Source organism: Platalea leucorodia (genome assembly GCF_965183815.1).
Source record: "Platalea leucorodia genome assembly, chromosome: 6".
Taxonomy (NCBI): domain Eukaryota; kingdom Metazoa; phylum Chordata; class Aves; order Pelecaniformes; family Threskiornithidae; genus Platalea; species Platalea leucorodia.
In genome coordinates this window covers 64,014,889-64,029,882 of record NC_138828.1, presented here as the reverse complement: position 1 = coordinate 64,029,882, position 14,994 = coordinate 64,014,889, and the positions used below count along the sequence as shown (strand labels likewise).

Genomic DNA, 14,994 nt, shown 5'->3' with positions numbered 1-14,994 from the left:
AATATTGTGCCGCAAAACACAAGAGCAGAAAAATTGCAATATTAGACATTCTTAAACCAAGAGAATGGATTTATTAAAGAGTATTTCCACTGGAGTAACTTCTGACAGAAATTATTCCAGTTTTACTTTGGGGCTAGGAAATATTTTACATATTTTGGAGCAATATCTCAAGAAATCTGTAGATAGATATGCTCAACTGTCCACTCAAGTAAGTGGCTTAGGAAATCTGAAGTAAATGTTACTTAGTAGCTGGTGAAGCAACCAAAACCGCTGTATCTTCATCTTGGGGATGAGAGATAGTTCCTGACTAATATGCTTAGACACCCCTGTTCAAGTCCAGTCTTGCCTTTAACTTTCATCAAGACACAGTTCTACTTGCAAGGTATGAATTCTACTTCTTTACCCCCTGTAACTGTTGAGTGAACGAAACACTGTAAGACACTTAGGGTCAAAGGCAGGGGTCAAAAAACTGTGATACACACTACAGTCTCCATTAGATTTCCTCTCCCACAAGAAGGATTGAGACTGCTATTTCTGACAGGCTTAGACTTTGCAAGTAAAACTTGATTTTTTTGTCTTCTCTGTTTTGTTTCATTCAAACTTCTGCTATATTTTCCATTAGTATAAAAAAAATTATCATTACACTTTTCCATTCTATAGTGATATAAACAGTGATACTCTAATCTCTTTTAGTATAACATCCCTGTGATTCACGTGCATGATTACAGTCTATATACTGCACATGCACAAGGGGAATTAGTGCTGTGCTTAATTACTAATGGACTGTAACCCAGATGAATCTGTCATAAGTATGTAACCATTCTGAGCTGATGTTTGTAATTAATTCAGTAGCTGTAATCTGCACACACAGCTGAAAAATCAATAAAAAAATAATCAAAAAATCCCTTTGAGCAGGAAATAAATCACATTATCTTTCTATATTTGTCTCTCCATTTTTTGAGGTGTGAAGACTTTTCCACATACTTACTATAAAAACAACAATAACAAGAAACCCCTTGCCCTTTCCCCTACGTCATCTCCATGAGAAAGTATCAGTACTTACAACAAAAGTACAAACTTACTTAGGTGGGTTAATTCTGGGGTACCTTTTACCTTTACTTAGGAAAAGTTGAGAGTTCCAAAATAATTGATCTAAAGACCAGAGTGACACTATGACTTATGCCACTGGCATGGAATGAAAGACAAGAGTCTGTAACTGGTTAATGAGTAAATAATTTTCTTTCCCTGGGACAGGTGGAAGTATTACCATTTACTCCTGATCTGTATGATTTTATACTTCTGTTATGTTTCATGATTAATGAAGATGAGCACTATATAAAATTTAACCCATTTCTTCTGGAGTTTACTTATACAAAGAGGAAAAATGCTCACTAATACAATAACCTTAAAATGTTTTTTTTTTTTTTTATTTCTGTTTTTAGCATTCATTTAGGTCTTATGTCATGTAGATCTTCTGCTAAAGGAATGAAAATGTGTTCTTTGTACTTTTCAATTCACTGCACTGAATTAAATTTAGTTCTGTATCCCAGATCTTGCTAGTATGATTAAGTAAGTAAAATTACAAATTTATATGTGTATTTGTGAGAAACATGTATGACAAACAGATAAGTGAATATTTGTTTTCCATGGTGTGGGATAAGGTTCCCTTCATGTGACATAAAAGGTTAAATGGATTCTTCATGACTGCTATATTTCTTCTTACAACCCAAGTTCCTCTTGACAGCTACTAAGAAGACAAGTAATCACAAGTTATTTGTTTCTGCTTCATACTGAGCTCTACATTATTTAGATGATCATTTGCATGCAGAGCATGGAGAACTTTCTTTTTCCCCAAATTTGAAAATAACATATAAATTAATAGAGCTTCAGCACATTTTACAGTTACTGTTCAAGTTTAACCTTTGAGGGTCTATGACTTGTAACAAAATAAACATTACATGAGTCACACAGAAAACCTCTTGGGAACATGAGTAATTCCCTTTTTATGAAAGCAGTACTACTATTTAATATATGTTATTATATAATATTTTATTCTGTATATGCGGGAATGAAATAAGATCCAGATTCCAGCAATGTGTTGCTGCACAAGGTAGAACTGTATGAAGCATTTCATTTTCAGGAATGCAGTGGCTCTGTCAAGATAATCAGTTCAAGTTACTATCTCACGTGGCAGAAGAATTCTGTAAGAAAAAAGTAACTCACTGAAAGATATGAAAGAAAGAAATCAGTATTCTCCCTTACAGCCAATTCTTAAACACAGAAGCATTCAACCAGAACTTTTAGTTTCAGCTCTTGTCCGTAGTCAAAAGCGGTTCAGTTTTGCTGTTTGTTGGTTCCCCCCCCCATTACTTATGATAAACAATTAACAGCCATGTGTGTAGGGAGGGTTGTGTCTTTTTAATCAGTCACCCTTTGAACCTAAACTTTAGTCACGTCTAGTGCATTTTTATATCACTTCAACAAATTCCAAGCTTACAAAACAGCTTGCAACTCTGTCAAATCGCTGATTTTTTCTATATATTCAACTTTTGTTATCGATTCTGGATATCCTCTGAGATACTTGTGAGACAGCCATGAGATCTAATGACATTAAACATCTTTTGGCATTGTGCTTTTAGTTTCTAAATTGAAACAATGCATTCATTAATATCCCCTAGGAAATGTTACTTGGAGTATCTCCAAAAAGAAGTTGCCTTTTGAATGAGATGGGCATAAATTAGAGCAAGACGAGGGACAATCATATAACCTTTTTTTTCTCTTCTGTGGCAAAAGCATTAGTTTTCCTACCTGGTGTCCATTCCTGATGAAAAAAATACATTATTAAATCCTTATTACCAAGAAATAAAATAAAGGGGAGGCACAGTCTACAGCTGAGATTAGCTCATAATGGCTGCAAGCTACTCTGTTCCGTTAGAGCTCCTGCGGTCCCATCACTTTGGCATGAGTATCAAGGAAATTATGCTGACTTTTAAGCCCTGATTCAGACTTTTTGTCGTGGTTTAACCCCAGCCAGCAACTAAGCACCACACAGCCGCTCACTCGCTCCCTCCCTCCCACCGGTGGGATGGGGGAGAGAATCGGAAGGGTAAAAGGGAGAAAACTCATGGGTTGAGATAAGAACAGTTTAATAATTGAAGTAAAATAAATTAGAACAGTTAAATAGGTAAAGCAAAAGCTGCGCACACAAGCTAAGCAAAGCAAGGAATTCATTCACTACTTCCCATCGGCAGGCAGGTGTTCAGCCATCCCCAGGAAAGCAGGGCTCCATCACACGTAACGGTTACTCGGGAAGACAAACGCCATCACGCCAAACATCCTCCCCTTCCTTCTTCTTCCCCCAGCTTATATACTGGGCGGGTGTCATATGGTATGGCATAGCCCTGTGGCCAGTCTGGGTCAGCTGTCCTGGCTGTGCCCCCTCCCAGCTTCTTGTGCACCTGGCAGAGCATGGGAAGCTGAAAAGTCCTTGACCAGTGTAAGTGCTACTTAGCAACTACTTAGCAACAATTTAGCACTACTTAGCAAGAACCAAAACATCAGTGTGTTATAGACATTGTTCTCATCCTAAACCCAAAACAGAGCACTACATCAGCTACTAAGAAGAAAATTAACTCTATCCCAGCTGAAACCAGGACACTTTTCTTAAGCCATCTTTAGGAGAGCTGACTTTCTAATTGCTCCATGAATTGTTTCAGCTCAGAGTTTGTTAAGCACTGACACATTTTATTGAAAAAAATAAAGTTATGTAATTTGACACAGTGACAGATTAATACTTCAGCATCAGATTGGCAGAACAATTAGACAGCTTAAATGTTTCCTACATCTTAATGTCTATGCTACTTCAGGAAGCCATAGTAAGTCCTACTTTTCTGAAGGATATGTTGTTATTTCAGTGGTAGAAGCAAATCAGGCTATCAAAGGATTTAACAGGATTACAAGGAGTCTTGTAGCAATTACACTTAAATCTAGAAAATGAAAATCTAAGGAATCTGAGTTCAGCATGGTGTATTTAGTACTGTACTCGCCACTCGTATCACATAAGCTGACACTTCTTAGTCTTCATTATATATATTCAATTGGTCTTGTGAATGAAATGAAATAAAGTCTGAACTACAGGATAAATACAACTTAAGCGAGACAAAACTATATGTTTTTAATGTGCTTCTTTTTATAGTACAGTGTAATCAGGGTTTTAAATTAATATTTGTCTAGAATTAAGTCTGTTGAATTTGATTTCACTTTCACATAATATTGTATGCAACCTATATTATGGTTCTCCACTGGCAACCGATTAATATGCTTCGGGCCTTGAAGAGTACAACTAGTTTTTTAGTGTAAAAAAAAAAGCCATAGGTCTGTTTTTCATATAAAAAGTCTTTAAGTCAATTGTGAAGTATTGATCATTCCTTGCAGATCACAGATGCAATACTACAGAGCTCGTACAATCATTAATTTAGGTAGGAAACTTTTTTATGGAATTATTCTATAATTAGAGGAACAGTTAAAGAATGTTGTATCTTAACCTGCTGGAGGCAATTGTGATAGAAATAACTGTGGAATCTAAGCCAGGAATTTTATTGCTTGGGTAATATTTCTTTGATTAGATGCCTCAGTCATGTTGAATAGCTATATAGTCTGGTACAGTCTGTTTAATTAACCAAAGGAAATACATCAAGATCTTACACATTCTTTATGTTATTTGACTCTGTTCCTCCCTAAAACAGAGACAGGTATTATGCGAGGGTAAACAAACCCAAAATTTCATATACAAAGTAAACACTTGAAATTTCTGCTTTATAGTCTTTCTTTCACCAGTTTCAGGTTTAAGGGACTTAAGAGGCATGATATTTGTTTTGCACCACTACAGGTAGAAGCAGAATTCAATCTTTAACTTTTTGATGAAACTGTAACATGGAATGGATGTGTTGGGACTCAGGCAAGAAGATTTTATAAATGTTAGGTTATCATGTTGGAACCTGAGAGTGGGATTTTTTTTTAGCATTACTGGCTTTTTGTTTCTGTATTCCTTTGATTAACACCCATCTTAAATGGTCCAACCATTTTGGTTTTTTGTTTGTAATTCTATTAACATAAAATTTTAAGGAGGATGTAATTCTAAAATGGACTTTGAGCTGAACCTAAATCCAACTTCTAAGGTTGATTTATTACCGAATGAGTCAAGAATCTTAACGCAGAAACAGTTAAGGATTGGATTGAGGCCAAAGTACATAAATCATATTAACAGAATTGCAGATCTGAAGGGAACCTTTAGATGTCATTTAGTGCATCATTACTTTCCCAAGGTAGGATAACCCATGTTTGTGTTATCTGTGGGAGAAGTTTTTCTAGACATTTGTCAAAGCCTCCCAGTAGTGGAGATTCCATAATCTCCCATCACTACATTTATCCTCATTTTTTTTTTCTAATTTCTAACCTGATTTGTCATTGTTACAATCAGGTCATTACTTTTGGTCCGTTCCACTATGGGCATACAAAACAGACTGTTCCCACCCTTGCTTTACCATAGCCTTTTAGGTACATGACAAGTGCTGTTTTCTCCCTCAGCTGTCTTCTCTTCTGGTTAACTCACTTTCATTCATCTAGCATGACTTTTTTTCAAATGTTAAAGAACCAGTTACCTGTTTCTATTTTCTTATGGTATTGCTTTATTTGTTTGTTTTATTTTTATTTGTTTAAGTGGTAAAGGACTATATAGCATCTCATGTTTGCTTTGAAAATTCCACTCTGGTCTCTCTTGAAACCACCTAAGTACTTGGACTTTTGACATACTACAGCAGTGAGCCTTGCTGTTCTTAGGAATTGTTTAAGGGATACTTTTATTTTACCATTTTTCAAGTAAAGTACTGAAAATTCTCAGTTTCATTCTATGTTCCTTTTTCCTTGCATAATGAAAGAATAAAAGGGTTCAGACTTCATTATTTTATATCCTTCTGTTGTACCTCCTCTTACAGTATTAATCATTCAATCAATGTACATGTAAGCCTTTCTGTACTCTGAAGTATTTTCTTAAGTACTGAAAAGAATTTCAGAATGGGCATGATATACATGACATTATTCTAGTCCAAAAGCAATTAATATATTCATTACTTCAGTGCTGTTGGCATATCTCAAACAGTGGATTTGTGTTTGACTTTATTCAGTAGGACTGGTTTAGAGATGGCATGCACTATCTCTGCAATACACGATAATGCCACATTCAGAATGACAGCAGTCCAAGCCTTGGAGCACTAAATGCTTCTTGAGATATGTTCAATTGCTGTTTAACTGTATTTAGCCTAAGGTGCAGAGAAAGAAGTTGCTGATGCCTTCAAACATGTTTATGTATTTTAATAGTGTCTTGGCATGTCAGAATATGCCACAGAACTAACTGGGGTGCAGTTCCTGAATTACTGCAATTAGGAGGGAGGAATTTCAAAGACCGTACTGCTGTAGCTGTGTATCACTACAGCTTAGCTTCCTCCCCCTCCCCCCCCCCCCCCCCCCTAAACAGTGATTTTCTACTATATGTACTCTTTCAGCTGTTTTCTGCATTATTGTTGTCTGATCATGTAGTCAATACTTGTAATGCTTTAAGAGTTCTATTGTGTCTCCAATCATACAGCTCATAAAACAGACAACCATTTCATATAAAAGCTATGTAAATGGACTCCCGTTTAATTGCATAGTCATACTGGTGTTTCACTTGAATTTTGGGTAGTCCTCTGAATATAGTATATTTGTGTACAGAGTGCAGGAAAAGGTGGGATGAAAAGTGACTTACCCAAACCACAGTCTCTGTCATTACTGTATGACTGTTCCTATTCCTTTTTCTTTTCTCACAGTATTCCGGAACTACTGCACAGGCATTATTTACAGGTCCTCAGTAACTGGAACCATGCAGGGATGTTATGGGCCCATCAATGGGGAAAAACAGCAAAATCTGCATGTAGTCATTGATTTGTCATTGATACTATTTAGAACTCATCTGCCAATGACTCCTCAGATCCCGTGGTCCAAGCTCCATGGTTTACAGAAGTACTCTTGCACTGCTGTAGTACTGTATGGCTACTGTGATCGTGTACTCCTCCAAGAAAAGGTCTACAGCTAGGAATGCTTTCTGGGGACAGGGTTCTTTCTGGGAATGTTCAAGTTATTGTATCTAGATAGGGTGTCAGTATTGCTTCGAAGGGTTTTCCATCTCCAGGAACATGTGGAACAGAGCTTTTGACTGCTTAGGTACATCTAAAGTCTGTTGTTACCATAGGTTTTGTGCATGGTTTACATAGATGATAAAATGAAAAGATCCTTGCATCTTTCTCCAAAAGAGTGTATGTGCTAGGACCATGTCATGACTAATTGATAATGCTGGCTTTGTATAAAATATATTGTACAAGAATGGTTGTTAAAAAATGTATGGAGCTGAACCAGAGTGAGTGTGCATCCTTCATTATATTTCTGCAATGTGTGTGTACAAAAAAGCACAGAACCTGTAACATGTACTTGTTGACTACTGTGTTCATAATACGTTCTCTGTACTTGATGAAATATATTGACCTTCTTTGGTAAGGAGGAGAGAAAAAAATGGAAAAGAGCTTGGGTGAAATATTTTGGTTGTTAATTTTTTTGGCTTTAAACTGGGTATAGAACATTATATTTCCTCTCTCCACACTGCCGTGGTAGGTGCCTTCCTTTTTTGATAGCAAGCAATCCTTCTAGCCCTAAAGCAACGGTCGGCTACAATCAGCAGAAACATGAGCATACATATAAATAACTTCATTCATTTGCATGTTTTTATACAAAGTTTTATGGAAAACATAAGCTATCACTGTCTCAGAAATTAGCCATAAATATTTGAAGATTTGTTGGATTAATGATAAAAGTTATTTTTTTTTAAATTATAGTTATCTGCTAACTTTGGAAATTGGTGGTGGAAGCTTATATCAGATGCAATGAGAAAGTAGACTGTGAGACCCTGTAAATTAGCGTTCTCCAATTTTTTTTTAAGCTGAAGTCTGAGCAGTTGCAAGTGAAATCTGCTTTATAAATATTCACTTTTGAAGTCTCCATTTACATATATACCCAAAACCTTGTCTAAATAGCTGCATTTCAGGGAGTGGGTTTACAATGGCTTTGTAAATAGTCAAGCAATACCTAGTTCTGATGCAGAGACACCATAAAAGGATATGTTTGAAAATAACTTAGATGACATCTTCCATTGTAACTCTGATGATAATTTTATGCAAATAAAAGCTTAAATTTGAGCAGTCTATGTATAAACAGTTAAAACCTAACCCCAAACCTACAAATTTCTGTATGACAAGAAATATCATCCCTCCAGGTTTACTTTCTCACTAATTAGCATTGTGATAAAATTTGTCTGTTGATAACTGGCATTTTAAGCACTTATTTGTATCAGTTTCCAGATATGTAACTGTGGTAGAAATCTGTTGTACTCTTCCTTGATGATTTGCCAATTGTGCTGACAAATTCCTTGCTGTGTCATATTCCATTAGGCTTATCAGCTAGCGGTGTGGTTGGTACTAGTGTCTTTAACTTTTAAACTGAGAAGTACTTAAAAAAGCATCTTACTTAGTGATAGATATGTTTGGATGTAAATTATGCTAGAGGAGAAGAACAACTTTTTTTTTTTTTTTTCCAAATTCAGAGATTGTTCACAACTCCATGGGCTAGATAATGTAAAAAGAGGAGCATAAAGTCACTGCTCTGCAAAAGAGGGTCAATTTGTTCAGGGAATTAGCAAAAATAATTACTAAATCAGTGTGGCAGTTCATTCAAAATGAAGGTTAAATCTCTGTTATCTACTGCAGTGTATAGAAAGTACCCAAGTTTTCCTTAACTGACTAGTTTAGGTACTGGTAATAGTTTAGTCCAGACAGCACTGGATATTTTACCCATCTTCTGATATAACACACACACCAAACATTCCCTCCTTCCCTGCACCACTTCCTCCCCCACCAAATGCTGAAGTTATGTCCATCTTTTAAACAGAAGAGCAGTTAAAATGCAACAAGTTTCAAAACATGTTAAATTAAATGTGTGCCTAAATGCTGTGCTGATTCAAGCTCTTAGAACAGATGCAAGAAAGCAATGGAGTAGAAGGCTACATTAACTGTACATGCCAAATACTAATTGAAGGGTGTTTTAGAGGAAAATATATCACACCGGATCTGACAGCCTGAGGGAGGTGAGGCTGCTGCTTCTGCTCCATGTCCTCAGGTCCAACCAGTAGCAAAGATGAAGATGTATTCCCAGTAGGCACACACACAGAGCACACACATACACTGAATATATACACAGTTGGCCACACAGATCACAGACACTCAGAGCATTCACATGAACACAGACAGAACCAGTGGCCTCATTCTGCTCCCCTCTTCGGCTGGACAGGATGGAAGTCCACTAATGAGAGTGGACACACACACACATATGCATGCGTATGCACACAGAGTAGAGAGCCCAAAACCAGGAAAGGATTAGAAAGGAATTTAACAAGAAGACAGGACAGATGGTGCTAATCAGGCACAGGGCACAACCAGACAAACTTATTAGCCAGCAAACTATTTACATGTGATTGGCCCTTTTATCCCCTTATCTCTCTATTTTCCCACTCTTGTTCCTCCCCAAATCACCTAAAAGTCTCCCTTGTCCTCCTTTTGGTTCCTCCCCTAAACATCGCATAATAAGTCCTGTGCTATCCCAAACTGCTTTTCCCCCATATCCCGTAATGTGTCCTACATACCTAGACAACAATCCCCGTTAGACAGAAAGGTGATCTGCAGAGCAGCTGCCAGTAAGTCATGGTGATGGGACAATGGGGCTGATGGCTTTGCTAGGATAGCCCTGGCAGGGGCCTGGACAAGGTAGTTGTTCTGCCTGAGTCCTTGATTTGGGTTCCTATCTGCCACTATACAACCCTGTTCTCCTCTGGGCCTGGGCAGATGATAGACTTTTGATGGGCTGATGGTCTCTGTGATGGGCCTGGGAGCAGCTCATGAGGGTATTATTTGGCCTACTATTATCTTGCCAGTGTCTCTCCAAGCTCTTTTGTGGGTGTAAATATGAAGTTTATCACATAACCCAACAGGGCGAGTCAGCCACATGATGACTTAGAGGTTGTTGCTTCATAAAACAGCACTATAAGGCTGAATTGTACAGCAAGTCCTCATGCTTTACAATAAAGAATTCTAATATTTGTCCAGAAGTGAACAGGGGATGCACTCCAATGCCAACTGGTAAAGTTTCAAGTGCATGATTCAAGGACCACTAGTGAGGGAAGGATTTTTATCAACTCAAGTAATGCTGGCTCAAGATTTTTTTGCACTAAAAAGAAACCATCAGATATAATGAGACATTAACTGTGTCAATCTGGGAAAAAACCCAACCAACCAACAACAAAAACAACCCTTTTCAATGAACATATATTCCTATGTTTTAAATAAAGGTCAGACATGCTGCCTTGATAAGCATTTGCTAATATTCTGCCAGAGTAATAATTGAAATACAAGTAGTAAGCACAATGTTTAATGGTCATTGTTTGGAAATAAGGTGCTGTTTGAAGAGTTTATTGAGATTTAGATGGGAAGGGCATTTGCCCTGTTGTAAAAATATGAAGGGGGTTTTTCTGTTTAAAAATCAAACCACATCAGGTGCAGATCAGCAGTTAATTATGCTTCTTACCTTTAGGGAGTGCCAGAATAATATTAGATTTAGTTGACAAATAGAGAATTTTCCTGTTAGAGTCCCTGTCTTCTGTCTACATCTCTAGAACACAGTCAGCTGAAAATTGATAGGCTAAAAACTGTCCATAGGCTTTGCATTCTTCATTGAAAAAATGTGGGAATCACAGCTGAGTCCAAGTGCAAAAGCCTTAAAAAGTACAACTGGGAGGGGAAAAAAAATCATTCAGTTTCCTCCTCCCAGCCTTACACATCTCAGTTACAGAGTTACTCAGTTATCTAAACATCAGTACTGTTTTCCTCATTAAAATCAATGACATACTGAAATATGAAATATTATGCAGTATTCGGAATACATGCAGTAGATTCTATAAAAATGTTGAGAACAGTTAATAATAAATAATATACATATTCTTTACAATACTGCAAGAAATTACTAATTAAATGAATGTTTAAATGCATGAAAAAATCAGGACAAGTTGAACATAAATATGACTTTCAAGAGCTTTTGTAATTCTATCGGGATTAAATCTGCAGATGCTGAAAGGAAATATGCTTGGTCTGCAAGGACCAGTTGTAAATATTTTAACTTAAAACAGTTTATTCTGGAAGAGGCAAAGGATTTTTGGTTGCTTTTTTTTTTTTAACCTCAGAAGTGGTCTTTTTTATGAATTTATAAAAATTTCACAGTTGGAATTGTCACTGTTTAAGAAGGTCATCTGGCAGCCAAAATCAAAGAAAAAAAGGCAAAATAGATGTAACAAAATGATGGCTGAATAGGCCTTTGAAAGATATTTTATAAGGCATAGGTTATTACCGGTAAAATTACTGTTCACATGAATTTGGGTGTTGTTGTGGGAAGGTAGAAAGTTGTCACAGCCCATATGAAGTACCTGACTGTGTTTCCATGTTGAAGTTCCTTGCTCCTTTTTAAGGTAATCGATTTTTTTATAAAAGAAACCTAAAAGTTTCATCAAATAAGTCATATCATGTGAAAGTCATATCAAATAAACTGGAAAAATTAATTTACTTGTTGATTTTTATTCTTTGTCAACTTTGACTGTTTGAATATGATGTTGTTACTTTGTAGGCAGCTCCAGTTATTTCTTGTAGACCATACAGTACAGTATAACTGAACAAAGGCAGAATCTTATCCAGTGCTTAAAACAGTTGAGGTAGCTTTTTGATTCAGTTGTAATGAAAGTATCAAAATACGAACATTAAAAACTGCCCGTGCTTTTATCTGGTAGGAGTCAATCCTGCAGTCCCCTGAATTTGCAAGTTTTCAGTGTAAGCTCTTACAAGTACAGTATCTAGAAAGCTTAGAAACAGTGATCTGGAACGGGACATCTTCTAACACAAGTCACATGCAAAATGTTAGTGCATCTATTCAGGCAGCACTCAGATTCTCCCTGTCTCCCTGCATGCACACACAACACACAGAACAGCTTTATCCATACATGTCAGATTAACTTTATAATGAATAGCAGGGTTTTTGTATGCTCCTACTAATCATTGATTGTATGATTCATTTAACATATTGTGTACTAACACTGAATGCCCAACCCTCAGAAATACAAGCCGAGGTTTACATTATGTGCAAATTGAGTCCCATTGTCAATAACAGAGCTTCTCACTTGCAGGGCATTAAGCATGTTGATAAGTATTTGCAGCATGCAGGGCCTCAGGTTTCTTTCACATAAATTCAAAGCATTCTTTAAAAAAAAAATTCAAAGAAAGGTATTTTTAATAATTTCAAAAAAAATTGGCAGTATGGAATTAAGTGCTTGGTTGACTCTTTTAGACATCAAAATTCATTCAGTACCTAATGCTAAATGCTTTTGAGATTGATTTACAAGCACAGGAAGTGGCTTAATAGTCTTGTTTTTCAGTTCTTGAGGTTGAGGATAACTACAGATATTCTTGTTGTCTATGGGCACATGCAATGTAAAAAAACCCTATTACTAAGGAACTTATTGCAACATTTTTACCAAGACCTTTAAAAATACCTTTTGTGAATTTAAGGATTCTCAGTTTCACTGGAAGTCATTGCAACATTATATATTTGTAAAGACAACTCTATTTTACTTTCAGATTCAAGGCCTCTACCAGATGTAGCCCTGACAGGGAAGTGTACCCGAGAGTGTGATGAATATGGCCACTCGGACTCCTGCTGGATGCCAGTTCGCACTTCTCCTGAAAGAAAGCAGAAGAGCCAGCCAAAACTCTCCACTTTCATGCCTGTTGATGAACGGGGCAGTCAGGAAAAACTGGCCAATGGAGAAGCCTCCCTCATGGGTGATCGCAACAGAAACCTCCTTAACAAAAAGTTGACCTCATCCTATGAGACCTTCAGCGCGGCTAGTTTCAGCAAAAATGAAGAAGGCAATCCAGAGGATATCCCCCTTACACAGACAGGGGAATACAAGCCATCTCCTGTCAATACTCTAACTAGAAGAGAAGTTTACCTGTAGGCTAAAAAGCAGCAGCAAAGTTCTTTCATATTATAAGAAAGAAAAGGGGCGAAATTCTTAAAATCAAAACAATTTTAACAAAAAATAAGAAACAACAAAGAGGGGGCCACCAAAGAGACAAAAGATCTGCCTGCCACTTCTGCCTCCATAGCAGGCATTTAGTTATACTGTCTGCCTGACTATACTGTACAATGTAGAAAATGTTGTTACTTGCATGTCTAATTCCCCCTCACTGATTTTTATTTTCCTAAATCTACGGTTGCAAATTCCTCCCATAGTAACGAGCTTGATTAAAAAGAACACAACACACTGTTGTTTCCCCTCTGCAGAAGCATGAGTTAAGCCACTCATTTTGTTTGATTGTCATCTGGCTTGTTGAGGATAACAGGTCAGGGAAAATGTATTCAAAACATATCATCTGAATATTGCTGATCCCCACCAGGGACAATCCTTCAGAAACCATACAGATATAGAGATAAATATAAAGGAATAATCATTAATAGGCACTTTGTGAAGACCACAGCTTTAATATTCTCACCTCTCATCTGAGGCTGGAAGCAACAGAAATATGTTCAGCCTGAGACTGCAGTCAAAAATGTGGCATACTTTCCTATGATTCATGAACTCTGGTTCTGTTTTATCCATAGAACAAATGTGTTCTTGCTGTGTCTCTCTCTCCTTCTCTCGTTCTCTGTAATGATTACTTCAACGTAAACACAATTAGCAACACATATACTGTAGGATAGTAATGATAAACTGTTGAAATCATTATTTTGGGCAAGACTAACATCTAGCTGGGAAGATCGTAATAATGAAAAGGCCAAAGATCACGCAATGGATCAGGGGAACTGCTAAGTATCGGGGCTTTGCTTAGAAAACTAATATCTTCACAAATACACACATGTACTCATAACACACCTTCAGTTACATTTTGCACAGCAGCACAGTTCACAAGCCCAGATGACATTTTTTTTTTCCCAGTGCAGTTCAGCTGAATGCCCAAAGGAACTGATGTAGGTTGTTTTGTAATGACATGATATGTTGCAGCAGATGCTGCATATGATATGCTGCTTATGCCAGTTCCAGGGAATTTTTGAGATCAAAATTAAAAACTGATAGTAGTAATAGAAGACTGTGTTAATGAGAATGCTTGGTGGGATGGAAAGGGTGGACAATGGGATGATGCAGTGACGGGAGAATATTACAAGTAAAATACAAACCCTTCTTTTCAGAGTGCAAGGAGTAGGAGTGATTGCTAAGTCTTTTGTCATCAGTGTTGCAGATTACCAACTGCTTCAATTATGTCAAAGATATAATGAAGGTTTTCTTGAAACACAAGTGCATTAAAACCAAGAAAAGGGCAATACTAAATGATGTCGAGACTCTGAATATTTAGGCTAGGTAGAAAATGGTCTGATAAACAGTGGTATGATACTCACCTAGCAGGTCAAGATGAGTCAAAAGGAGTCCAAGCTACCATGATATGCAAGAGCTGTGGGCTGTAACGATTCTCATGGTGAGCACTTCTTGAGAGGAAGAGGAAATTAAACAGTTTTTTGTGCAATAAAAGCAAAAAAATGCGCAGAGCTTCAGCCAGTTGCTTAGTAGCTGGTGCTGTAGTAATAACAACAGACTGAGCTCAGACATTCAGACACAAGCGACAATCGAACAACACAGCAAGGACAGCTCGAAGAAGGGGAAAGCATTCAAATCCCTGGCTGTTTAACCTGGCGTTAAGGCATGGCTAGATGGCTCTCTAGTGTACTGTAGTCACAATGTAGCTTTGGGTAGTTTCTTGCTTT

The 14,994-nt window shown here is 37.1% G+C and overlaps 1 protein-coding gene across 3 annotated transcripts in view; it reads left to right on the top strand.

Moving 5' to 3' along the window:
* PCDH7 (protocadherin 7) overlaps window positions 1-13,192 on the top strand; it is a gene marked incomplete at both ends in the record, with an annotated part of 283,334 nt that extends 270,142 nt beyond the window's left edge. For all 3 annotated transcript variants that reach the window (XM_082315017.1, XM_082315016.1, XM_082315015.1), the window contains one exon: window positions 12,813-13,192. In XM_082315017.1, the coding sequence (XP_082171143.1) occupies window positions 12,813-13,192 (380 nt within the window). The remainder of the gene's footprint in view (window positions 1-12,812) is intronic.
* Window positions 13,193-14,994: the final 1,802 nt, after the last annotated feature.